The 27,842-nt window shown below is 38.4% G+C and overlaps 1 protein-coding gene across 4 annotated transcripts in view; it reads left to right on the top strand.

Annotated features, from left to right (window-relative positions):
• Positions 1–27,842, top strand: part of LOC124171666 (E3 ubiquitin-protein ligase HUWE1) — a 116,959-nt gene that overhangs the window by 18,732 nt on the left and 70,385 nt on the right. For all 4 annotated transcript variants that reach the window (XM_046550896.1, XM_046550895.1, XM_046550899.1 and 1 more), the window contains exons 4-16: positions 55–294; positions 394–456; positions 529–729; positions 8,626–8,897; positions 8,973–9,240; positions 9,341–9,442; positions 11,429–12,004; positions 16,208–16,477; positions 17,627–17,890; positions 17,975–18,151; positions 24,026–24,268; positions 25,119–25,316; positions 26,541–26,810. In XM_046550896.1, the coding sequence (XP_046406852.1) occupies positions 55–294; positions 394–456; positions 529–729; positions 8,626–8,897; positions 8,973–9,240; positions 9,341–9,442; positions 11,429–12,004; positions 16,208–16,477; positions 17,627–17,890; positions 17,975–18,151; positions 24,026–24,268; positions 25,119–25,316; positions 26,541–26,810 (3,144 nt within the window). The remainder of the gene's footprint in view (positions 1–54; positions 295–393; positions 457–528; positions 730–8,625; positions 8,898–8,972; positions 9,241–9,340; positions 9,443–11,428; positions 12,005–16,207; positions 16,478–17,626; positions 17,891–17,974; positions 18,152–24,025; positions 24,269–25,118; positions 25,317–26,540; positions 26,811–27,842) is intronic.

Genomic DNA, 27,842 nt, shown 5'->3' on the forward strand with positions numbered 1-27,842 from the left:
GGCCAGCTAATTTAAGAAAGGGAAATGAACTAACCTTAACTTTATTGCTTTCAGGACAAGGAATTACTACTATGGGTGTTACATTTCACGACACTGTTGATAGAGCATTCTTTCTCCCGGCACCTATACAATTCAATGGAGCATCTTATAACGTTACTCTCCTCCTGTGATATGAACGTTGTGTTAGAGGTTTTGAATCTTCTTTACATGTTCAGTAAAAGGAGTAATTTTATATCTAGACTGAATCCGGTCAAAAGATCTACGCTTATTTGTAGACTTACTCACTTGGCAGAGGTAAGTGTGACAATAATTGTATTAATGTTATTTTTCTCTTACATACTCTAAGCATGCATTGGTCGTCGTCGTCGCATTGATATAATTTATCTATTTCAGAGTTGGGGAGGAAAAGAGAACGGCTTTGGTTTGGCTGAATGCTGTCAGGACCTACCCATGAGTGTGAGTTGTATTCTTCTTGTCATTTGTCGTAATGAATCTTCTGCAGCCGCCTAATGTTTTTTTTATTTGCAGAGCTTCCCAAATGGTGCTACGACCTTGCATTTCGAGTACAGTTCTGATGCTCCCTGCGGCCAGGCCACAGTTACCAAGAACAAAAATTCTCTCAATCAGATTACTTGCATTCATTTGGAAAGGGTGGATCTGATAAAATCAAGTCCGGCGGAAATAGTGAAAGACTTGATCACATTACATAACGTTCCAGTGGACAGACAAGTAAGTCTTATCTTTGTAGTCATGGAAATCTTGTTGTTTCATTGTACAATTAGAATATTTGAAAAATTTATCATCTTAGTGCCGCCAAAATTTGGTGCTGCAAACGAAAAGTGCCAAAGTAAATTTTAGAATTTTTTTTAGCACTTCATGAAAATACATTGGGAAGTTTCTATTTCAGGTATCATTGTAATGTTTTATTATATTACCAAAGATGAATTTTTGTTGACTATATAATATTCTTACAGATTAGACAAAGTGTACAAAAAATGTTTTAACGTATTATGATTTTAAATCTGTCTGCTGTTTAGGTGATATATTGGCTCAGGGCACTTTTCGCACGTGGATCAAAAGCCAGTGCATTTACCTTTGGCCCTTAGAGGGTTACTGCTATGTCTTGTGGCTGTGGTTTTGCTTCCTATTTTTCAGTAAAATGTTCTAAATACATTATCTGAAAGATTGTGGGTTTGATGTTCTCAACATGATTTTTTCGGTCTGATAGGCCTTGGTTAATATTTCATTATTAAATTCATTTAATTTGTCAATGCAAAGTATATCATAGTCTTTGTATTCTTGTGTGGATTGAAGTCATCTGGATCAAATCTGTATTTGTAGAGCATTTTGCCAGGGTGTTCATTTGTAGGGGACAGACTGGAGACCAATTCTCTCAAACATTTCAGAACCCCTTGACTCACCCTACTTCGGCCTTGATTGTAATTGTAATGATGTGTAATTTTCAGCCCTTACAAATATTTAGTGTATCTTACTTTATGAATTCAATTTCAAATGAGAATAAATCATTTTTGTTTACCTAAGGCTATCCTAAGGTAGTTCCCTGAGATAATTTTGAATGTTTTTACTAAAGCTAAAGTTTACCTCTGATTTATTAGGCCCATTTAATTGGCTAACCATGGGAATGGCCTAACGGTAGCCTAATGCTAACCGGTTCTGTTTTCTGTTCATGTATCAGCACAAGTTGGATGGTTATATAGTGCACTTAAACATTCATTCTCAGGTCCATTCATTTATACATTTAATGGTGTGGATTAGTGAATGTTGTAACCTGCCTTTAGACTCATCAAATGAAATAGATATGAGCCCCAGAAAATAGCCTCCGAGAATTTGCATATTTAAAGTTTGTTAATCAAAGAATCTGCAGTGAACTTTTGAACTAGAGAAATGCTGTCCTCATCTCTTGCAAATAATCTATAAAACCTGTTTACATGATACATTAACACATGAGTTAATGTCTGTTTGTTTGAATGATTTTTTCGGTCCAGAATGGAACATGTTGCATGAGCCAAATTTGAACATGTTCTGTTTTTTGTGCATGCATTCGCACAAGTTTGGTGGTTACACTGTGCTTTTTTTGTTCATTCATTCATTTGTACATTTTGACATTGATTCCTTAGGGTCAATGGGTGAAACAGGCCTTAAGATCCTCAAATCCTTTCTAACTCTACTGAATTGTTCTTGTGCATCAGCAAGATTATTTGGTCGGCCCTGGGCATGATGGTAAATATTGGATTCCAGAAGCGCAGGGCTTGACTCCACTATTAGTGTCAAATATTGGCTTTGAAATTTTTTTGCTCTTTTCTGTTAACACTTTCCAAACAATGCCTGAGCAGTTTTCAGGCCAGCCAAAACCCCATGAATATGAGGCCCAAAGGCCATTCGAGCATTTGGTTTTGTTTTGCAGCCCAATATGTTGATGTTTTTCCCTAATCCACTTATCGCCTGGAAAGATTTTAGTGTTCTGGTGCTCAACTTATTTCTGCACATACACGTGTATACCACTTTTTCACTGCTTCTGGGGAGATTGAGAGCTGAAGTTTTTACCAAAGGGAGACAGCAAAAAGTTATTGTAGACAAAATTTAGAAAACTACCTGTGTATCCCATGATGACTGCTAAAGTGTGCTGAATTTGAAAATTTTCCGGAAAGCTTGGCCCTGTTGTAGGCATATGTATGTACCCTTGGTAGGGTTGTACCTCCTAGAGTATTATGATAGTCAGAAATGTCATTTCTTTAAAATATTAGGGATTTTATGGTGTACTTATGATTCCTATTTGCTGTGTGATGCCATTGAATAAGATTATTGCCTGTTAACCTTTACCACAACATGTCACAATTTTTAGGATCTACCATTATGCAGTATTTTTTATCAACTGAATTGGCAAAAGTGCAAGGAATTTAGTGGGCTTTTTATATCAACATGTCCCATGATGTCTATATGTATGTCTGCCAAATGTGATTCTCACTACAAAACATTCGTCTGGTTCAAGATTTTATGGTTATGCAGCCCCTTGGTAAATTACGGAAGTTGTGAAACCCGCACTTTTTGACAGCAAACTGGGTTGTCATATAACTGGAGTACAATATGGGACGAAAGTTTGATCATTGCATAAATTAATTTCTGTTGTTGTTCACATTTTGGATCAAAAATCACGGAACAAATGTCACCTGCTATAATGCTGAACAGATTATTTTAGGTCGTGAAACTTAGTTTCAAAATTTACGACAATGATTTTACTTTAAAGCATGTTATTTTTTTCCTTGTGCACAAATTTTTATGAAAATGTTGGAATCAATAGAGTTAAATAAAGATATGACCTCAAATGCAACCCACCTCACACTGAGTTAAGACTACAGTGGAACCTCATTAGAGCGAGTACAGGATATTACGAGACCCCCGCCATGACGAGAGATAGCCGAGGCACCACCAATTGACCCTATAATTAGCATGTAAAAAATTCGTTTTTACGAGGCCTTCTTCGGTGTTGGCACTCACCATAGCGAGAGTGTCAATGGCTGGAAAATCTTTACCAAGAGTCCCTCATCTCTGTAATTACTGTCGATCTGTTAGAAATGAAGTTAACATAGAGTGCTCAGTCTCAAATTAATGTAGTAAAAAGTTGTGTGATAAACAGGTTATTAATTTTGGTGAAAATATTGCGACATCAACATTCGCAAATGCTTGATCTTCTTTTGTTCCTCGGGGGGCAGAAAGCAGTCGGCAGCATAGTTGCACGTCCGTGAGTTGCATGAATAGAGAGCATTTGAAGGTAGACACCATGGCCAAAAAACGCAAAACACACCTGAATAAGAAAATTAAAATAATAGAGTACAGTAGACTCTTGTTAATACAAACAATGCTATTACGAAGTCCTCGTTATTGCGAAGCAAATTGTTGGTCCTGACGAAAAGGCCTATCCAAGCTATAGTTAAAGAAATGTTATCACGAAATTTTCGTTTTTACGAAATTATGAACTTCAGTCCCGGTCCCGGCGGTTACAAAATGAACTTTATTATGAAGTTCCACGCATAAGTCACGGCATTTAGGTGGATATTCACTACACTTAAGTTTTAATAATCGTGCCACGTTTAAGTTCTTCTCGTGTACTGTGCCTAAGAACGTCAATTATGGTTCTTTATTCAGTTTACACGCAACATCATATAACAAGCTTCATTCCTGTTCTGTCATGGTGACCAACTCACAACCGTTCGTAAATTGGATGTACAGTCAGTCCTCTTCCTATGCACACTTCCTTTGATTTACGAATTTTCAAAGATACTAGCATTCAAAATTTTCAAATTTCGAATTTGGCACCTTTCGATTTGGCCGATACCACACGGTGTGACCCTGGGAAACTCACTGTGATCACAATCTGAACAAGGTATCATTGAATCCGGTGTGAATTTAGGAACTGTTCAGCGTTTCACCCGTTCCTCGTCACCGCGGGGAACTATTTTTTCGGCTCCGGATGCATCGCATGCCCCGCTAGATCAGTTCATGAGTTGGCGCATATGTATAATGCAGTGTTGCATTCTGCAGGATAACCGTACTCCTCGATTACTGGCATACATTCCGGTTGCGAGAGTTGTCCGATTACGGCACAATAGGAGGGGCAGATAACCCTGCGCCAGCACGGTTTAAAGCCAATCGCTGTCCCCCAAACGCACCTCACACCCTTGCCTAGTCATATAACGTTGTCAAATGCATAAAGGAGCACCGAAATAAGCCCGATCCACCAAAACAAGCCCATTCTTCGAATTACCAGAACAAGTGACTGTTCCTCTAGGTCCTTCATGCTCGTCTTCCCTTCTGGTTATTTACTTCAGGGAACCCTTTGTAAGCGTTTCCCTTTCTTACATGGCAGCCTTGCCCCCTACCCAGGCCTAGACCATTTTGTTTGATATTGGGCAACTCTCGGCGGCCGGACTGTAAGTTAATCAACCTAGGAACAAGGTCTTGGAACGCATCTAGTTCATATATCGGACTTTATGTATTCGGGAAGATATCAACCCGCGATTGCGTCATGCCACATTCTTCTGTTGAAAAACTGAAACGAATTTTCCTGTTTATATATATTTCCACGTAATTTAATCGCGTTTATAATTTACCTTTTGTTTTTCCGGTAATTCCTAAAAGAAACGTTCCTACAAACTTCGTTATTACTAACGTCCAGTTTTTCGGTCCCGTGAACTTCGTAATAACGAGAGTCTACTGTAATATGAGAGTGGCGCAATAAATTCACCTTCCCATTAGCTGTTCACAATTAAAAAAAACAAAAGCGCCCAAGGAATGCAGGCCATGAAGAGTTAGAAGGAGCTTTGCTCGGGTGGTTTTGCCCACTTCAATCTGCGGGAACTTCTGAGAAAGGGGCTATGCCTAAGCCTAAGGCGGAGTATTTCAGGGATAGATTGAGAATCGAGAACTTCAAGAGTTCGGAAGGTTGGTTTTACTAATCCGAAGCACGAAAGCGTTATTTCCCGTCATAATTGCTGGTGATGCCTGCAGTGTAAACCCGAAGTTGTGGAAGAAAGGACTCCGATCATTAGTATCTTAAGAAGTATTCCCCGCGTGATATAGCATAGACGAAATGGAACTCTTTTTCTACCTACTCCCCAACAAAACCTTTGCAGTACGAGGTATTTCTTGCAATGATGCTTCTAGAGGTAGGTAGTGCGCCTTCGCAATGGTGTAGGTTGTACACTACCATAATACTCGGTGTGTTGAGCGTGAATTGTCCGGATGGACATAATTTTTCTCTGTTGCGGTTACAAGTAGTAGTCACGATCACAATGTACTATTCACAAGGGTGAACTATTTGCAGCAGTGGTCGTAGCCGTACCGTCTCTTCCATCTTCCGGGCGTCTGAGCATCCCCTGGTGGCTGTTGGAAGAACTCACGGAACAACTGACTCTTGTTTGGCGCTATGTCGTCTGTATTTGGCAGTGCCACAGATGGCATGTGTGAAGAGCTGATGCTGCGCTTTTAGTTTATTTAATTTAAAAAATTCTGCATTCCTTTTTCATGTTTCTCAGTCGTTATTGTGAATGTTAAATCAGTAAATTCATACTCATAAGTTTTGTTGGCATTAGGGTTCATCAGATGCGTATGCTTTCCCGTTTCCTTGCCGCATATATTACCCATGTGTGTCATATTCATCGCAGTTTCTTGAAGCTTGCTTTTGTTTTACTTAAGTGACTTCAGCATATTATATGCGTTATATTTTTTCGTGAAATAATATCACGTTAATATCTTTTCTTAAATAACCAATCTTAATTGAAATAGTTTTTATTCCAGTGCTGTGGTACACTCAGTGTATTATTTCAAATACATCGTGAGCGTAACACTCAAACAGGAACTTTTTTAACGACTGCAATTTTAATCACATCATTTTGCATGCTTAGCAAACTTTTTATCGTAGATAGTGAAGATATTACTTTAGATGATAGAAAAAGTCTTGCGAGGCAGGATCGTCCTACAACCTTCCTCCGTTTTCGTCTGCAGAAACAAATGCAATGTGTTGTTTCACTTAACTGCCGCTTAACATATAGGAACAATAAATGTACACCAATGGAAGCATTCTGAGGTATTAAATAACTGCAATACAGTTTTATCAGCTATAGTTTGAATTTCCAGTGGAAAATAACAAAATAATAGAATGATTACGTAAATGCACCAATTAAGTACATAGAAAATTGCTTCATTGGCTGTGCAATGGCATAATGATTGACAAAACAATGCTTTGCATGATTTTTATTCAGTTCGCTGCTTATAAATTGTTTGAATAGTTGTTATTGGGGTAAGGAAATTTAGTGATTCAAAAAAACATGACCTTTCGTCTGGGATTTATGCTTAAGTTTATCAGATATAAATTTATCTGTCGCCGCACCACTCCTGTTCCTGTATAAGTGTTCACAGTAGGTATATTGGCAATTACTTGCTCCACCTCCGGTAAAGCGACAATTCGCTATAGTGAGTGTTCATTTGAGCAGCGTGGGGTCTCGTTTTATTAAGGTTGCACTGTATATGGCATCTGCCGTAAATGATAGCCTATGTGAGGCAGCATCCCATAGGTTGAATTTTTAAAGTTATTAACTTTTGATGGACAGTTGATGATTTTTGTTGGGGCCCAAAAAAAACATTATTGATTTACATATATATTTGGAAAACCCTAACTTACCCCTTCTTTGTTGTCCAAGTAGGCTTGTAGATTTGGCAGTGAGCGCGTTCACCGAAATTATTTTTGATTGCGATATAGTTTGAAAAATCAGGGGACCTTTCTTTTTTCAATCCATGTCCTACTTCTCGAGCAATTGGATGAAATATGGATGACCTCAACCCTTACTCCAAAATTTTATGACTTTTAAAACTCAAAACGAGCACGTCTCAGCTGTTCAGCTACTACTCCCATTGTGCATGAGCCTTGCGTGGTCATTGTTGTCTAAATCCTTGTTAGCAATTCCTTTCCTAGGTAAAAGATTCTTTCTGATCAAGTAATTTAACCAAAGGTTGAATGTCATCACCAACTTATCATAACTTTTCTTTTGACCACTGAGACATTGAATCCTTAAAATGGATTGTGGTTTCAGGCCTTTTTTAAATTTTGATTATTCAAAGCACACCTTTGGTTGTTGTCTTCTTGCTGCCAAGCATAGAATGGGATTTGAATTTTTTTTATTCATGAGGGTAGCCAGGAGTTAAAGAGAAAATTTCTTGCAAATTACTCTTAGTGCATCTGTGAAAATCTGCAAAAGAATAGGCACTAAAAATCAGCGGGTATAAAACAGGAAGTAGGTGGTGTCCCCTACTGTGGACCAAGCATTTATCACACCATCTGCCCTTGGGGATTTTAAGTTCATGATCCCACTACAAAGTGATTCTTGTCTTTTGTAACTGAATATGTGCTAGTATAATTTGGGAGTGGTGAAATCAAAGATGCTATTGAAAGGCTGTTTGATTGTTATGAAATATTGGTCCAGTTGTATTTTTTTAGGCTTCTCTGTTCAGGATTACATTCGGGGTGCTGAGAGTTGTCCGATGTCAGGCAGAAGGGTTTGATTCGGGGTAGGGAGCAAGGTTATCAGATTGGAAAGGGAAACACCCATGTCACATCTAAGCAAAAGGCTTCCCTCAAGAATAGAGCCAGAAAGGGCGAGGAGTGTGAAGGATCCAAAGGAAGAATCCTTTGTTTTGGTGATTTGAAGAAAGGGCTTGTTTTGGTGGTTCAGGCTCATTTCAGTGCCTCATATGCATGTGACAACGTTGTATGACTAGGCGATGGTATGAGGTGCGTTTGGGGCACAGCAATTGGCTGCAAAATGCAGGGTTCTCCGACCCTCCTTTTGAACTTCATCAGACAACTCTTGCCGGCTAGACTGCTGGAAAGGGCTTCAAATATATGTCATGTGTGTTTTTTTAGTGTTAGCGTACTCCAATGCACCGCAAACATATGGTCCTAACCTTCTGCTCTTACAGTTTGTGGAAGAGGTAGTGTTTGAGCTCTCCGCATGAGCTAAGTCTTCAAGAAAGTTGTGGCTGTCAAGTATTTGTATTCTAATATTATTATTGGCCTTTTTTAAGTTTTTTCTCTTCTCTTTTCTTTTCCAGATGTCCTTATTTACAAATGTTCGATTGGCCCATTGCTTTTCTGATTATAAAAAACGGTTGCTGTGTGTTCGTGCAAGACTCCAAGCCTTATCCATTTTAGTGTACTCCAATGCACTGCAAACCCATGCCCATAATCTTTTGTATTCTGGGTTGTTAGAGGAGTTGGTGGAGGTGCTAGAGCTTACGTACCCCCATTTAGTTGAAATCCGTGCTGCGGCCCTTCGAACTTTGACATCAATTATTCACTTTGATAGGAACCCACAGTATCCAAGGTATGTATAATCAATTTTTCTTGTATTTACCTGGAGGCTATTATTTTCTTGTCTCAACGCCGTTTATCTTTACAGGTTGAATACTATCATTGTTGTGACTGGTGCCTCATCATATCATGGCTTCTTGCCGGTCCTAGTAAGAAACTGTATATCGTTACTCACGACTAACACATCGACACATGGGACAAATCCATTTCCACTACCACTAGCAACAGCCTTATTTAGCTTTCTGTACCATTTGGCTAGTTATGAGGCTGGCGGAGAGGCTCTGGTCAACTGTGGAATGATGGAGTGTTTACTTCGCGTTATAGATTGGCCAGGGAAGGAGTTCGAGCATGTGACTGTAATTATACCTCTTGAAATCTAATCTATGATTGTGGCACTAGGTGTAGTGATCTTAGCTTTTTTGATCTTTTTAAATGATATATTTCTCCATTTTTCAGTTCGTCACAAGGGCTGTGAGGGTTATTGATTTAATAACTAATATTGATATGCAAGCCTTCCAAACTCATGGTGGTCTTACCAGCTTCATCAATCGGCTTGAGGTAAGCACAGGAGATAATGTGGTCTTGAGGGTGAATTGATTTTAGTGCGAAAAATCATTTGAGTTAAATTTTTCCAAAAAATATTTTTTTACTTAGTAATAGCAATCTAGAAACTTACTCTTGCATTCCCAGAGTCGATAAGGTGATAGCAACATTTTTTTGTCCCATGAATATTCATCTCATGCCTTTAGTACTTATATTTCCTGTACTAGTTACTGTATTTCTCCAATTACAATCCCCTTTTTGCCTAAAAATCCCCTAGAAAAAATTCTTAAGGGAACTATATTCAAGCGCAAGAGACTTAATTTTGTGAGCATTACCATCAAGGTATGCATTACAGTAAAGCAGAAGTAATTATTTACCATTTACATCTACCCTTCTTTATCAAAGTTTATTTTGAGCGTTTAATTTTTAATTAGGGAACTGATCAGATTTCTATAACTATTAGCCTACATCCACTAATTTGTATGAGATTATTACAATAATTTTAAGGGATGGCCTTACTTCAAAGGCAATTCTTTTGTTTCTGTTGTATACAGAATTCTTCTCGCCACATACCGGTGTAAATTAGGAACCAACGTTATATCCAGAGGTTCATGGCTGTTATGGATATCTTCATAAATGAAACTTGTTTGACTTGAAACTTTGAAAAAAAATCACATTTTATTTCCTTTCTGCTTGTTGAGGAGTCCAATTTTAATCGAGGAAATTTGATTGAAAAGAAGCTGCAATTGTTCTCTGTATCAAATCATTTTTTTGTGAGTGCTAAGTGTCAGATCTTGATATACCTGTAGTTTTATTTTAGTAGCATGCTTAACATCTCTCACTTACATACTTAACAGCTCACATTTTCCATGCATACTGATTTAATTTTGCCTGAAAAGTGAAAGTCACACTTAAATATTATAAAAGAAATATTTTATGAAAAGGCTATAAATTATATGAAATAAAATGTCGCTGCTATGGTGAGGTATTTATTAGAACAAAGTGGTAGAGGTACAGAGGTATCAATTCTTGCTCAGCGTACATATCCATTACTCAGGTTTTTTCACATCTTAAAAACGTGGAAAACTTAGAAATGTCGGTAAATATTTGAGGTCTATAACCAGCCAGCAAAATGTCTTTAAAAAACTGAAGAACTCTGTAAAACATTGATGCAGTCAGTAAAATTTTTTAACTACCTACCAACCAGTGAGGAGTATGAGCCCCATTGTGTGCATTGTTAGTGGCGCGGTTGTTTGTTTTAATTCTGGTGTTGACATACCAATATGTTGGGTGTAAGTTATGGATAAGTGCAGCAGATTTACTGTCTAGCATTTAGCCCAACTCAATATTTTGATATCCCAAAAGAATATAGACTAGCTATTCAGCCTGATTTATGTGCTGGATTAAAGAACTGGCAAAGTCTTTGCTTATTTCTGGTTGAGGTCGGCTTATGTATTTAATTTTATGCACTTCTGGATTCTCTTTTCCAGACTGGTGAGACAGCACACTTCTAGCTTTGGCAATTTTGCCAAGATCTGCTTTTCATTTTTCCTTCATGATATTCTCCAATGTATTAGCTTAATGTAGCTTAAGCATTAGCTGGAGTGCCCATTTTTTAAAAGAGCATTGTGATATAGGATTAAGCCCAAATGAATCGCAACTTCACATTAATGAATTTGCATTTTTTTGGTCCCCATGAACTTTTTTATTTCATGGTTCTACTGAACTTAAATATTGAGGTTGATTGTATCATCACTCAATATTCATTTATAAATATTTGTTTCAGTTGTGAGAAATACCTATGAAGTTTTCAAATGGAAGTGTATAAATTAAACAGCTAAAGGTTTAGATGTGACATGAAAATTTGCTGACACTAAGAATAATCAGATGAAAATAGGTCATTGATGCTTAGCTAGGGGTGTCCAATTTTATGTAACTATGTTTAAGTCATACTTGGAGGCATTTTATCAACCTGGGATTAAATGGTGGTGTCTTTTTCAGATGGAAGTTGGAATCTGCCGAAAAGAGCAGCCATTTGAGATAAAGCCTCCAAATGCCACAGTAACAGATGATTATGATGTGAACATGCACACAGACGAGAGTAGTTTGAGCGCTGCTCAAGGGGAAGTTGTGAATGGAGTGAAAGAAGACAACCAGTCACGAGATCATGGGAGATGGCTTGGAAATCATTCAATGGATGTAGTTGATGTGCCTGGGGATGCTCCTATTCATGTGTCAGTGAATACTGGCAAGAGTTCTCTGCCAGATTACAGTGCTGCCAAGACGGGCAAGACGTGTTTACCGCAGAGAGCTGCGTTGTTGAAGTCTATGCTGAATTTCTTGAAAAAGGCAATTCAGGATTCATCATTTACAGACAGCATCCGTCATGTAATGGGAGAATCATTACCCACTTCCCTTAAACATATTATCAGCAATGCTGAATATTATGGCCCATCATTATTTCTTCTAGCTACAGACATCGTGACAGTTTTTGTATTTCAAGAGCCATCACTACTGTCATCCTTGCAAGATAATGGCCTCACAGATGTGGTGCTCCATGCTTTGTTGGTTAAAGATGTAAGTAATTATCTGAATCATCTGAGTACATATGTACTTTTTCCTCCCAGCCTGGATGTCATTGTTTATGCTTAAATAATTATGATTTTAACCAAGGTTTGGTGACTGAAGTGTTATGTTGTATCAGAGACAGTTGGAAACTACTAAGTGCATTGAATACTTATACAGTGAGTCCTCGTTTAACGTTGGTGATTCGTTCCTGAAAAAGTCGACGTTAAGCGAAACAACGTTAAACGATGCAGTGTTTCCCATAAGAAACAATGTAAAAAAATTAAATTGGTTCCTAGCCATGTGCCTAACAATCCATTTCTTCGTGAAGAATCCAGAATTTCCCGGGCGAGAATCCAAGGAGGCCAATTATCGGAGCCGTAACTTTAAGCAGACTTCGTGACCAATCGGGAGACACCTGAATCAGGCCAAAATGAAAAAAAATCTGAATCTGACACTCGGAAGCACGAGGATGAAGGGCGAGTCAATTTTCGTGATGATATGAATTCTTTAACCCGGCGGAAATCGCGAGAAACATTCATTACCGATTATTCACTTCAGCATGATAACGATTCATTCGAAACGGAACGAATTTTCATAACGAAAAGGTTGGGAAGAAGGCATTATTAAATGAAATATAAAAACTAAAGAGAAAGTATTTTAATGGCGAAACATCGATATTTTCAGTAACAGAAGAAATTTTAATTGTAAAAACTCGACCTGCAAACCTAAAACTCGGCCGATCTCTCCAGCAGTTGCACCTTCTTCAATTCTTTTAATATTACCAAGTTTTTGTTCTAATATCGCCGTTTTTTCTTCACGTCTGAAGAACCACCAGGATAGCCACTCTTCTTCGTGGACATTTTTTTCGGTTGGCATCAGAAAAATATACGGATAATGGGTAAATGAGGCGATAATTATTCGCTCAGATGCATATTTAAAATACGCTACCCACGCCAACATTTTCTGTCGAACGAAAATTACCAATCGCATTAATATAGTAATATTTACTATGCATCAGATGCGCTCGCGTCCTATTCGCCATTCATTTTTTTTGCCGCGCATAATTTGAACAACGTTATCGCGAAGCAATAACGACGTTAAATGATCAAGGGTTTCAATTTTTGGACAACGTTATCGTGAAACAACGTTAAACGGGACGACGTTAAACGAGGACACACTGTAGTACATCAGCTGCATGGAGCTCTCATGTATCACATTAATGACTGTTTTTGTGGCTTGCTTTCATTACAAGTGTCATTTCTCTGGTGGCTAAAATTTCTCTTTTTGATAGCATATTAGCAGCAAGGCCTGGCCTTATTTGGAAAACCTGCTAAGTCTGGGAATATCATTGTATCTGAAAAGTCAGGGAATGTCAAGGGAAGTGTAAAATAACTGTAGAAATCATATTTGCTTGTGTGTTTGCCTAAGGCTCTTGGAAGTCTCCTCACTAGTCCTGGTTATGGTTCTACAATAATGAGTTTCGCTTTTTGTAGGCCTATTACTTTCAACCAGATCATTTAGTCTTGGCCGAGGTCCCACGTTCCGATCTTGTCCATCCCCATTTAGGGTGTGGCTGACACAAACAGTTCAGGGCCATTCCGATTCTGAGTGGCATCAGCTTGAGCCAGTTCTTCTGGTATTTCATATCCAAATATACCAGTATCTTCTTGAACAGGGTGTCCAGCAACTGGGGAAACCAGTAAAATCGGGAAGGGTGCGTGCATTTTTAGTCCCTGGAATTATGCATGAATTATTCATGCATTTTTGCTCCAACCGGGAAATTCAAAATCTTTTATTTCAAATTCAGTTCACATATAATTCTGTCAGTTCTACGCCCATTTTCTGGCCTAAAATGTTTTTGTCTTAATTTTAAGTGCAGTATCTTTGTAGGATATTCACAGCGGCATCGAAACATCAAATGTCAGACAAGACAATGGAATGGAAAGGTACACCCTTGACTTATGTAAATTGAAAAGCACGAAGATTAGTATTCCCGAAGACGTCAACATCTACTCAAAAGGTTGAAGCAGCGTCTTGGCTTGCATTAAACATATTTAAATTTTAAATACAAAGTGTGCTAGCTAACCTATTCCTTATTCTTGTAAATACATAAATATAACATTACAGCCAACTCCCGATTATCCGGGCTAATGATGGGGAGAGGTAGCACAAATAATCGGAAAACACAAATAATCCAAACAGTAATTTGCATAATTTAGGTTAATCAAAAAATCTATTTTCATTTACGCACATTGTCTGTTATTTTAGACTGATTACCAAAATCATTAAGAGCTTTCTTCTCCCGACCCCGATCTTTTTAGCATGTATATAATATAATTGTACTTGTATTGCTACTGCTCCACATAATACCTGGTTTCTGAAAACAATTTACTGTGGCTACAAAGTCAAAAATTGAAGAAAGTTGTTTCAACGAATTTGTCAAAACCACTGTACAACGTCAGAAACTGCACTGTCAGGCACCACGCCGCTTGGTCAGGGCTTGCGCAAGTTGGCAGGTATGCGACTGTTGCAGCATGCGGATCAGTGATCACTGAGCTCAATCGTGCGATCACACCATCTTGCAGCAGCAGTTATAGAATACCAGGGCTTGAGGCAAATTGTCTGCGCGAGTGCCTGGCTATGACTCATGCTGTCTCTACCTCCACTTTCTGTATTACCTTCACTACTTCTATTCAATCCTTCTCCAGTTTAACCTTAACTAGACGCGGCATAAACATGCTCGAGTGTGATGAAGTCTCTGATTCCCTTGAGCCATATTCAACCGCATGCAAGGCCACGGCAATTATTTGAAATATAAAATATTATAGGTTAAGTAACATTTTCGTTATATACGATTGGTTAAACATAGAAGAATCTTAAAAATTAATCAAGTTTTTTTTTCTCTCTGCTGATCCTTTTCAGCAAATAGATCTAAGAATAACATTTTACAGAGGGAATTCAAATGGAAATATAAGTTTGGTGTAGGCTTTCATTAAAATGCAAAATCTTGTTGCCTTTGTGTCCGTTTCTATTTTTTTAATGAAGATTGCAAAAACATTATAGGGGTGTGAACTCATGCACGGATAATCCGCAATACGAATAAACCACAGCCGGTTGATTGGTAGTCTGCTGTATTTATAAGTATTGAAGTAATATTGGGTGTTTTGAAATTCTTATATATGGCAGTAATCATGTAAGATTAAGCTGGAATTTTGTAAAATCTCCCTGGAAACCTGGGAATTATGCATGAATTTTTCTGCATTGATTGGCTGGACACATTGTAGTACAAAAAAAGGTTGTGTTTTTAAGGCTCCCTAAGTAGTTGAGTGCCTTGCAACATTCAGCCAGTTGTCTAGACTAGAGATTGATATCGTTCTAGCAGGGGAACAGCGGTAAATTCCTGCCACTGCTCCCTCTTTCTCGGTGGGACCTTCTGTAAACTATTCCAGGGTCTCTTTGAAAAAGTTTTCCTTTTTTCTCTAGCCCAGTTTTCCACCTGCAAAATTAGTTTTGAAAAGAAGTGAACAAGTTATTTACAAACTATTGTAGTCATGTTTAGTTTAGGTTAGGAAATAATGAACATCAGTCTGTACCAGCCACGGTACTAGTATAATTAGAATTTCTTCCTCTTTGCTATCTGATGACAAATTTTAACAGTCGACCATTTGTTAACAGTTGAGCTAGCTTTGCTGGCTTAGTTTCTGGTGTGAACACATGAGTGAATGCTAGTTGGATGCCTCATGTGGGCTTGTGCACTGAGGGATACTTAAAAACACACAATTCACATTTTTCATCTCACCTCTGCCAAAATGTGAGCTTAACACGTTGCGTATGGATGACGAGAATTCTCGTCATTTTTTCCCGAACATTCCGGAAGGATGACGAAGATTCTCGTCATTTAGGCGCGTCAACCTAAACAATTTTAAAGCGTACAATACGTATTCGTTAGTACGTTTTCAGTTGTTGTTCGTTATTCATAATGAATTGATGCATCATAATGTTTGATTGGGTAAAGTTATATTCGAAACATTAGCTTACCCCGGTACGGAATGTGTTAAGTAAGAGGCTACCTCATGGGATATGCAGAGGGACTGGTAGTCATGCACAAATTTTAGATTTTATTTGCTTCGTGGACATCCTGGCTGTATAGTGTAAGTTGCCTTAAAAAGTATTCATGCTAATTTTACTCCATTGTTGAACTGGTCTTTGTAGGTTCCTGCCACGAGGGAGGTGCTGGGTTCCTTGCCAAATGTATTCAGTGCTCTGTGCCTAAATGCCCGTGGCCTAGCTTCCTTTGTCCAGTGTCAGCCCTTTGAAAGACTTTTTAAAGTTTTATTATCGCCAGTTTATTTGTCGTCCATGAGGAGGAGGCGTAATTCTGATCCAAATGGTGATACTGCCTCAAACTTAGGCAACGCAATGGATGAGTTGATGAGGCATCAGCCTAGCCTCAAAGTTGATGCGACAGCTGCCGTTATTAAGGTGAGTTCTGATGCCAGGCCTTCTCTAGGCTATGCAAAAACTTGATAGTATAGAGGTCAAGTAGACTTGACCATTTATTAATATAAATGAATCAGAATCAGGGTTCATTCTGGTCAGGAAAATTAAGGTTTGGACTGCAAGTGGAATGATAGTGTGGTCTTGATCTTGATGCCAGAAGTGTGATTAGAGGTAAGTTATTTTTAGAGAAAGGGACTGAACTGAACTCTGGTTCTTAGTATCTCATCTTGACATGGTCTCCAAATGGATATGTTAAGGTGGCAATGGAAAAGTAGGCTCTTTACCAATAGTTGTCACCAAATGTCAACTCCTGATGCAAACAATGAAGTAACTTTTGTTAATGTGCAGTGGTAGAACTTAATGAAGTTGATCGCAGGTGCACACAAAAGTGAGAAATGTCCTTGGTGGAAAATCAATTTGCCTGCTCTTCAATTCAATCCAGAATACTTCTAATTCACACCGAGTATTCTGACAACTTGCATTAGATGTTTTCTTAAAGTGATGCTTAATTTTAATATTAGTCTAACAAGTTCTAAGTCAATATATAACGTTCATTTAGTAATTTTGAAATTTAATATTTCTATAATTGCAATTTTGTCATCCTCGTATACTCTAGTAATGCAACTCCTGAAAAATGATTGGGGCTTTTTTCCTCCTCATTTATCTAGCTTAATTTTGTGTTCTTTCATTTGGGGCGCAATTTTCCAGTTATTCAAGACTAAGGGATTTACTCCACTGCTACAGAAATTTTTGGCTACGGGATTTTTTCAAAGTCTCTTCTTTCACTGCTCATCAGAAAAGTAGTTAAATACCTGACGTAGCTTTTTTCAGTGCATGATGAAAAAATAAGCATGCTTTTCTCTGAAAATTGGTATAATTTGACATTAATGACTTCAGTTTGCAGTTTTTGGCAACCATTCAAAGAATTCTTTCATTAGTACTTTTTTACTAGCTCAAACTCTTTTGGTGATGTATGATGGCAAAAATTATTAAAAGCTGGACTTAAAAGTTGATTTTGTATTTGACTTTGATTGTTCTACACTCCCTCGAAATATAATGGTTAATTTGTTGTAGTTACTTGATGTTGGTGTGCTAGTTTTTACTGAATTACTTCTTCCTTACTATGGCAAGCTTTTGGAAGAACTATGCACGTTTGGACGAGACCCAAAGTATGTATGCTGGAGGCCTCAGAACAAAGCAGAATTGTCGACAGTTGTGGCAAGGGGAGGAAATGGAGGGAACCGCAACAACGAAGGAGGTGGGGGTAGCAGTGATGAAGAGGATGAGGAAGAGGAGGAGGCAGCGGCAGCCACTTCAACTTCAGCTGCAGCACCGGCCACTGGCGGGGCCAACGAGAGAATCCCCATCCCCCTCATAGACTACATCCTGAATGTGGTCAGTATCTCTCTTGCTCACTTCCTCCGTTTGCCTCAAAGAGTTGTTTTTATTGATATCCATTTAATCTTTTTTTTTTTTCAGATGAAATTTGTCGATGCCATCCTGAGTAACAACTCAACAGATGACCACTGCCAGGAATTTGTGGCCCAAAAGGGGTTGACCCCTCTCATTTCAATCCTTGGGCTCCCTAACCTGCCTACTGACCACCCCACAACAGCTCTTGCCATGGCTGTGTCTGCACCCATCAAGTCTGTGCTGGTACGTCATAAATCTTCTCTTTAGCATGCCATCGTACACAAATTCAATTTATGAACTTTCAGAGATTCAAGCATTCGAAAATTTCAAGCGTGCCTGAAATTTTGAATTTGGTGCTTTTCGAGTTGGCCGATGCAACTCGGTGTGGTGTAGAGGAACTCACACTTTGGGCATAATCTGAACAAAGTATCATTGAATACAGAGTGCAGTTAGGAACTGTCCAGTATTTTGCCTGTTCTTCCTTACCGTGGAGAGTAATTTTTTTCGACTCTGGCTGTGTTGCACACCCAGCTGGATAAGTTTGTCTCAATCGTGAGTTAACGCACAATTGTGATGCAGTGTTGCATTCTGCAGGATAACCACACTCCTCGATGCCCTGCATGGGTTTATCAAATTACTAGCAAGGTCTTGGAATGCATCTTATTCATATTATTTAGTTTCATAATGTCACTTCTTAGATGGGGAAATTGATGATGCTTGAGTACTTAGGCTACATTCAATATTTTTCAGAAAGTCTGTGTTGCATTATCGCGAACCTCAGCTGAAAAGCATCATCAATTTACTAGTCAAAGAAATGATATTACATATGTTGCTAAATGATGCAGGTAACTTTATAATAGTTAAAATTGGTTCAAAAGAAATTTTTGACATGCTCTGTGGTAAAACCTGTGACATCATGCTCTATGGGAGGGAGGGAAATCAATTGGGAGTTTTCTTTTTTAGAAGTAAGGGTTGCTGGTTTAACCTATGTGGCAAGCTTTGCTCATGTGAGCCACTCAAACTTTAAGGGACTTAAATGCAGGAATGCATGTAGCTGAATCAAAATAATGAATTAATTATTCTTGTGGAGCTTTTTCATGTATTTCACATGGAAGTTGTGCTTTTGTACTTCAATTGCAGTGGAGCCCACTTAAAATGGTCCAGTTTTAACGAAGTCCTGCATTTAACGAAGTGGAAGTAGTTCACCATCAAAATAGGCCCTTTTGCAATGTAAATAAACCCAACTTATGAAGGAGGTATACTTAAATGAGTCTCTCAAAACGAATTTGGTCTCAAGGCAAGATGTATTTATATTTTTAACCACTTGTAAGCTGTTATTAAACATTATGGTAATGTCATATTCATTTTATGAACTCAAGCAATATCCATTTATTTTCGCCGATGAATGCTCGAGGAGAAATCTATTATTAGTCCAGAACTCCTCTTCTCATTCTAAGAGAAAAAGTAGTACCAAATGCTACTTTCTGGAGATGGCTTGGTTCCGTTATCTGGTTCTCAGTTCTGCTGGTTCTTGGCCTGTGGAACCGGTATCGAGAACCGATAGCATGAAGTTGGTACTTTGGAACATGCTTGGAACGGTCGCGAGGATTTGAATTTGAGGATTTGAATGGTCTGCAACGTATTCAAGGCTAAAAAGGGAAAAAAGATGTTGTATATATTACCATGTTTTGCACATATTACTTTCGGATTGCATGATATCCATGTTTTTTTTTTCTTTAGAGAGTTGTTGGTTAACGCGCGCATTTAAGGGTTTGTTTGTAAGGGTCAGTTTGTTGCTCTCGCCAACATTGTAACACTTCCGTAGCCGCAGCTGCTTTCAAATGAGCTGACTTTTGGCCTGCCGCGATCCATGGCACGGCACCGTTCATTGAACTTATGATTTGTCTCTATGGACGGCTTGAAATGAGTCGAGGCCGTTGACGGCATGGCATCCATTTCAATCCGCCCCAGCGATGGGCCGTCTAAGGTGTGAAATACACAAAATGCGATATTGAGACTGCTTTCAGACGGAACGACTTTTTGCTGGCTATCGTTCATGTGAAATTCAGGCTGCTTTCTGACAAGACGTCTCTCTGCAACGCCGTGTACCATGCCATGAACGGCAACCGGCAAAAAATCGTTTCGTGTGTAAGTGGTCTTACGATTGAATCATGTACATATGCAGTAATTCTTTGACATTCGAGCGAGATACTTTCCGAGGGTTTGTTCGTAAGTTGATAAACCTATGCAAGGCATCAAAAAGTGTGGTTATCCTGCAGAATGCAACACTGAATTATAATTTTGCATTAGCTCACGGCCGCTCAGCTTATCCATGGTGTCACTGTAACAGCATGTTGAGCAGTTTATTGTTGAGGTTATAAGAACTGTGACCAAGTGCGAATAAGTTGTCAATTAAAGAAACAACTTAAGCTACATCCAGGATACATTATATATTTTGAACTTACTCACAACTTACAACAAATTAACGGATGATGTCATCAGATGTTGGACGAGTTTCACTATTGATCCTGATGCTATGCCATACTTAAACTGTGCTCCAAGCATATATGAGCGGCCCTTAAAAATCAATATCGACCACTACTGTTTTTAGTGAACCACTTTTCAGTACTGGAGGCAATATTTCTGCCAAAAAAGAATAGAATAGACCCAGACCGGGTAAAAATGCTGAATTTTTAAAATCAAAACCGGGAGAAAGGACCAGCGGCTGCCTGATGTAATGTGACATATTTGTTGATCATGCATTCTTTAACAACAAGTTATTTAAACTTTTTTGCTCTACAAATAAAATTATGGAGACGATCTTAAGTTTTTTTACTGAGCTTTCCTGCTAATCTTCAATCTTTAGTGAAATAATTTTCATTCATTTCTTGTGGTTGTTCATTTAAATTTGCCATTTATTCACTAGTAAGATTTTATCCTTGTAACCGAGTATCAAGAACCGAGAACCTATGGGCAGGGTTCCCACTCAACCGTGAAAACCTTAAAACCGTGAATAAGCCGTGAATTTCATCTATCGTGAAAAAAACCTGGAAATAGCCTTGAATTTCATTATAAGACCTTAAAAAATCTCTCAAACTTATAGAAAAAGAACTACAATTGACAGATCAAAAGAAAAAAAATGTTTCAATCATGTTTCAAGGCCTAGCGACATACAGACACTCTCCACACATTTATCTCCACATGTATATTCGAAGTGCAATTATTGGTCCTTGTGCCATGAAGGAAAGAGTCTTGCCTTGAGAGAAGTGCCTTGTTGGAAGACCAGCAAACAAAATGTTCATTATCCCTGGCGAAAAATCTGATACAGTGGAACCTTGTTAAAGCGAGTACGGGCTATAGCGACACTCCCGCTATAACGAGAGATAGCCGATGCACCTTCATTTGACCCTATAATAAGCGTGTTAAAAAATTCGTTTTTACGAGACCCTTTTGGTGTTGGCTGTCGCCATAGCGAGGGTTTCACCGCCGGAAGACTTTCATCAAGACTCCTTAACCTCTGTAATTGCTAGCGATCTGTTAGAAATGAAGTTAATGGAGTGCTCAGTCTCAAATTTATATGGTAAACTGTCGTTCGATAAATAAGTAGTTAATTTTGGTGAAAATATTGTGGCATTAGCATTCGCGAATGCTTGATCTTCTTTTATTCCTCGAGCGGCAGAAAGCAGTCGGCAGCATACCCGCACGTCCGTGAGTTGCGTGAATAGAAAGCATTTGATGGCAGGCAGTCACCATGGCCAAAAAAACACAAAACACGTCTAAGCGAGAAAATAAAAATAAAGGAGTAATATGAGAGTGTCGAAATTAATTGATCTTCCTATTCGCTCTGCAAAATTAAAAAAAAAAAACAAAAGCGCCCAAGGAATGCAGACAATGAAGAGTTATAAGGAGCTTTGTTCGGGTGGTTTTGCCCATTCAAATCTGCGGGAACTTCTGAGAAAGAGGCTACGCCCAAGACTAAAGCAGATTATTTCAGGGACAGATTGCGAATCGAGAATTTTAAGAGTGCGGAAGGTTGATTATACTAATGCGAAGCACCAAAGCGTTATCTCCCCTCATAATTGCTGGTGATGCCTGCGGTGTAAACCCGAAGTCGTGGAAGAAAGGACTCCGATCATAAGTATCTTTAGAAGTATTCCCCGCGTCATATAACATTGACGAAACAGAACTTTTTTACATACAACTCCCTGAAAAAATCCTTGCAGTATGAGGTATTTCTTGCAATGATGCCTCTTAAGGTAGGTAGTGCGCCTTAGCGATGATGTAGGATGAACGAAGCAATGATACTCAGCGTGAATTGTCCGGATGGACGTATTTATTCTCCGTTGCGGATTTACAAGGGTGAACTATTCGCGTCAGTGGTCGGAGTCGTACTGGCGCTCTCTTTTGTCACGTGGGTAGCCGAGCATCCCCTGGTGGCCGCTGGAAGAACTCACAGAACAACTAACTCTCGTTTGCAGTGCCGTGGTAAACTCTGTGTGTTATTTAAAATACGTCGCAAGCGTAACACTCAAAAAGAAACTTTTTTTCAACAACGGCAATTTTAATCACATCATTTTTCAAGCTTAGCAAACTTTTTACCGTAGATGATGAAGGTATTACATTATCTGATAGAAAAAAGTCTTCCAAGGCGGCAGCGTTATACAACCTTCCACCGTTTTCGCCTGTAGAAACAAATGTAATGCGTTATTTCACTTCACTGCCGCTTAACGTACAGAAACAATAAACATACACCAATGGAAACATTTGAGGCATTAAATAACCGCGATACTGTTTTATCAGTTAATTTTTGAATTTTCAGTGGAAAATACCAAAATAATAGAATGATCACGTAAATGAACTAATTAAGTGCATAGAAAAATGGCTTCGTCGGTTGTGCATTGGCATAATGATTGACGAAACCATGCTTTCCATGATTTTTATTCAGTGCGGCGCTTATAAATTGTTTGAATAGTTAGTCGTTGTTTGAGTAAGGAAATTTAGTGATGCAAAAAAACATCGCCTTTCGTCTGGATTTATGCTTACGTTTATCGGATAGATGTTTATCTGTCGCCGCACCATTCCTGTTCCTGTATATCTGTTCGCAACAGGTATATTGGCTATTATTTGCTACACCTCCGGTAAAGCGACAATTCGCTATAGCGAGTTTTTATTAGTGCACCGTGGGGTGTCGTTATATCGAGGTTGCACTGTACTTCTTTACTTCCCCACCTCACTGCTCCCTCCATTTTGCCACTCACAACCTTAAGCTTCACCTAAATTTTGATATCGATTGGTGACGTCATGAGAAATAGCACTTTCATTGCTACGTTTGAATTCACGGCCCCTGTTGCGGTTGATAAATTTTTAGCTAACATGCGGGTGGTGATTGTTATGTCATCAATATTTCTGCCTAAAATGGCTTATCAACAGACCGTGAATTTGACGATATTTAGACCGTGAAAACCTGGAAAAAACCATGAATATTATAATTTAGTTAGAGTGGGAACCCTGAAGAGGGGGGAATGGGACCAGTATTTGGTACTGAAAAAATTAAAGAACTGACTCATCCTTACTACTTTCAAGTTCTCAGGGTGGAACCAAAGAAAATTTTTTTGGCATCTGGAATATAATGCACTGAACTTATCTTCTCTCAGGAATGAAGGGGTGAGAAAGGAGGGGCTCAGGCGAAGAGGCAGCAAGGGATATAATTTATAACAAGCAAATACTAGCCTGTGATCATGACTGGATAATGTGTTGTATTCAAATGAAGGTTTTCAGTTCATAGTAAAAAGTTTTAGTTCATATTATTTTCTCCCAGAAATTTTCCCACATAAGAAGGTTCAATGCTAAGGTATACTAAGCCATAGTAGGACTGCACTAAAGTCTGCTCAATAGTTGGAGGCTGCTTGCAAATAGCAATTTTTGTCCTAAATTCAGTGTGGGAAGAGGCGTTGTTGTAGATGTAAGCCAACATCATAGTTTTGAGGAGTAAGAAAAAGCAAGTTTTTTAAAAAAGTCATCATGGTGATTTTTCTATGTTATTTTTTTTCATTTGGACATGGAAGTGCTTTTAGCTCTAAAAACACTACAGCATATTTTTCACTTCTTTTTTTTCAGATTCTTGCACATGAACCCGAAGTCTTTCGTGAAGGTCTTCGTCAGCTCAATGATATACTTAAAATTTTGGAGCCCCTGCATAAGAAATGTGACCCACCTCGCTCGTTCCTACTACGTGAACTTGCTGAAGCCCCAGATCTGGAGACGGCCTTTATGACACCATCTGCGACGCCTTTACTTCATGCCATAGCTGCTGCTCATGGATATATTGTGATGTTCATGCTACTGTGCCGCACAGGCGAGGTGAGTGTAGTAGTGTTGTGAATGGGGTTGAATGTTTACAGTAAGAAAACTTTCATTACTGTAAAGTATTCTTTTCCTTTATTTCTGAGGAAGTAGTTAATTTGAATGTTTGTGGTGGTGATCGTGTTCATCCTTAAGGAATTTATGTGTATTTATATTTTCCTCTGTGCAAGCCCTCATTCACTGCTGTATGCTCTTTATGGGCAAGATCACCTCTGAAAACAGCTGACTTGGATTTACCAGACTAACACAGCCCAATAGAGATTGAATTCTATGAGCTATGCATTACTTATCGTTTGCTCAGAACAGCCCGGTTTCATTGCTGGCATGAGCATTTGAGAAATTGTTATGGGCATGTGAGTTCACATTAATGCAGTTGAAAGTTCAATGTTGAATTTCATTGAGATTGTTCATGCACGGAATGGTACAAGCAGCTGACAAATAATAATGTTGTTCTAATTTCTCGAATTTCTAGATGGGTCACCCATCTTAATTGCCGGCCTCGGTGGCGCCGGGGTAAAGTCCCTGACTGCTAACCAAGAGGTCGCGGGTTCGAATCCCGCCTGGGTGGTTTGACCACCATCCAGGGCATGGATGTATGTGATTGTCAAACAAGTTAATTGTAAGAGAGGACTATCTAGTCCTAAATTCGCTTGTGAAATAAAGACAACATTATTATTATTAATATTAAGTGACCTCTGTTGAGGCAGGATATGTGATCCTATGAATCACAAGAACATACTATACTTGATTGATCAAAATGTGCCAGTCCTATATTGAATTCTGTTTTGTTTTATGGCAATTAATCTGACAATGTCCTGAATTTATCATGGTTGTTCCTTAATTTCAGAATGACATCAGAAGCCTGACCGTACAGTGCTGGGGCTCTGAGTTGGGCGTGCAAACTCTGAAAGGGCTATCCGATCTGTATACTTCGCTAGTGTGGGAGAGCACCCTGCTGCTCTCTCTAATCAATGGAGATGCCATCCCACCTGGCTTTGAATTCTGCAAGGAAGATCTGGACCGGGTCAAGCCCCCCGAATTCAGGGTTTGTAGATGCATTCCTTATTTTATTTTGACAATGTTTTCATTCATGTTATGATTTATTCCTACTTATTAGATTTTCTTATGGATTTCTGGAAAGGAATCTTGTGTATATACACCCATGCCTTGCTTAGTGCAAGGGAAGGATATCTTGGGGAATTTGCATTAATTGAGACTATTTTAACCTTAGGAAGATAGGGATGCATTCCCGGTAGCATAGGTGTTAGTCATTGAATTGCATATAAACCATATATAACCCTATTAATAGCCTTAGAAAGCCTTATTTATATAAAAATTTATTAAATTTAGCATTAAAATTGATATTGTCATTCTATTTGCCACAATCCTTCGGAAAAATGGTAGCAATCTTGAAATAAGAACATGTATTAGAATTGAGTATGATGTGCAGAATATTGTATAGGTGTTAAATAGTTTTTTTACTCTAATGGCTACCATGAAATAAATAAAAAATCTTTATATTTTCCAGTAAATTGCAAATGCAAAGTGCAGTTAGTGTAAGTGGTTAGGATCAAATTTAAATTAGTAATATCTGAATATCATTAGCTGAATTTCTGATTTATGAACCTTGAATTTATGAAATGTCACCAGCTCATTAGGAACTACTTTTGCTGTCCTGACTATTTTATTATTTGGGAAAGTCTTGTAAAAATAATGTCAGGTTTTGAAAACATAGATTTTGCCTATTTATGAAGTGTGTGGGTGGTCCCTATCAGTGTTACCATCTCCTTACAAAGTGATGTAGTTCCTTGATTGTCTCTGGCAATGTATGGACCAGTCTGAATGGGGAATCTAATAGAATGTGAATACATTTTCATGGAAGAAAAGGCATTATTGTCCTATTATCCTCCCTACCTTCATTTTTCTTTCTCATGTGGTTAATGCCTGTATTTGTATTAATGTTTGGGAAGTTCATGGAATGAGTTCCATCATTTCTCTGGTGAAAGACATGTATACTTAAAAACAGGTTGGAAATAATACACTGTAATAGTAGTTAGATTGATGTGGCATCACTTGCATTAAAATGAATTAAATGGGCTTGGATGCACATGTGTGGGGGATAAAAGTGTTTAAAAAATTCATTGCTATCATACTTGTTCGAGCTTGATCAATTGCATTTAGTCTCTCCATTTTTTGTGAATGTTTATCAATCTTTGGATATGTATTAAATTTAATTTGACCTTATTTATTGTTCTAATTTCTCTCCTAGGGCTCTGCGGAGGCATCTTCTTGGAATTGCAATACGTCCATGGACCAAGGTCCTAGCAATGGCGGCAACTTGATTGCTTTAGATTCTGATACAGGCCTTAGTATGGAGTTCGAGGCTGAATCAAAAGCTTGTGCAAAAGGAAAAACTGGAAAGAGTTATGCACTAACTACTCAGATAAAATATATAAAACCACTTCTGTCAGCTTCCTCTCGTCTTGGCAGAGTGCTAGCTGAACTTCTTGGCCTAATGGTTAAAGTTTGCTATGGCCAGGTAAGTTAAACTCTTGATTTCTATTGATCTAGTAATTCTTGAATGGTACTGCAGTCCCCATATCTGTACTTAAATAGCTACTATATCCCTTTCCACCGGACCCCACACGATTGTGCGGGTTCGTTTAAAATTTCCCCTGGTCAATTCAGATTGCTTTTGTGTGCCAAACCAGACTACAATTGCAAGTTTGGGTCTACGCTTCTCTCTTTTTTTTTTTTTCGTTTTGCTTAGTGACCTGCAGATGGTAGCAGGATTATGTAAACATCGGTATTTCGAAGAGCAAAAAAAATGTTCAGGGTGGAAAGGAATAAGAAATTCTTTAATTTTTGTCATTGAGCCATGAAAAAGTTGAAAACATATGGAATAGCCTCACTCATTCAGTTACTGATTCAACCGGAAGTTTGGTTTAGATAGGTAAGGGTAGACCTCACATCAAACTAGCCAGAGGTGTGTGAATTTCACACATTCAGGGTAGGGGTCCTTTTCCTTTCCCTGGGCCACCTCGATTTTTTGTTTGGGGTTATCTGAAGGCTTTAGCTTTTACCTGAACTTCTCGACCTAATGGTTAAAGTTTGTTATGGCCAGGTAAGTTAAACTCATGATTTCTTTCGATGTAGTTACTTTTGAATGGTACTGCAGTCCCCATATCTGTCATTCATCTAACTTTATTCAATTACATTTGTCGTCACTTTTATAGACACCAGAAAAATCATTACTTATCAATAATATGAATGTGCTTTTAGATGTGAAGTTTATAAGGTTACCGTGGGGGTCAGAATGTGAATCTATTAAGCTATTTGTGTTGTAAGGATAGAAAATTTTTTGAGTAACTAATAAAAAGACAAAAAGAATAAATGTAAAGCTACTTTATCTGCTCTAGTCATACTTCTCTTTTGTGAGAGGTTAGTGATGGCCCATTGAGTGTCAATTAGTTAATTGATACATGACAATGGATGTAACCAAATCATACATGCTCACATATGACATGTTCACTCCATTGCTTTTCACAGTCCATATTTTTTTAGGGTGTAG

This window comes from Ischnura elegans, chromosome X (genome assembly GCF_921293095.1).
Source record: "Ischnura elegans chromosome X, ioIscEleg1.1, whole genome shotgun sequence".
NCBI classification, from domain to species: Eukaryota; Metazoa; Arthropoda; class Insecta; order Odonata; family Coenagrionidae; genus Ischnura; species Ischnura elegans.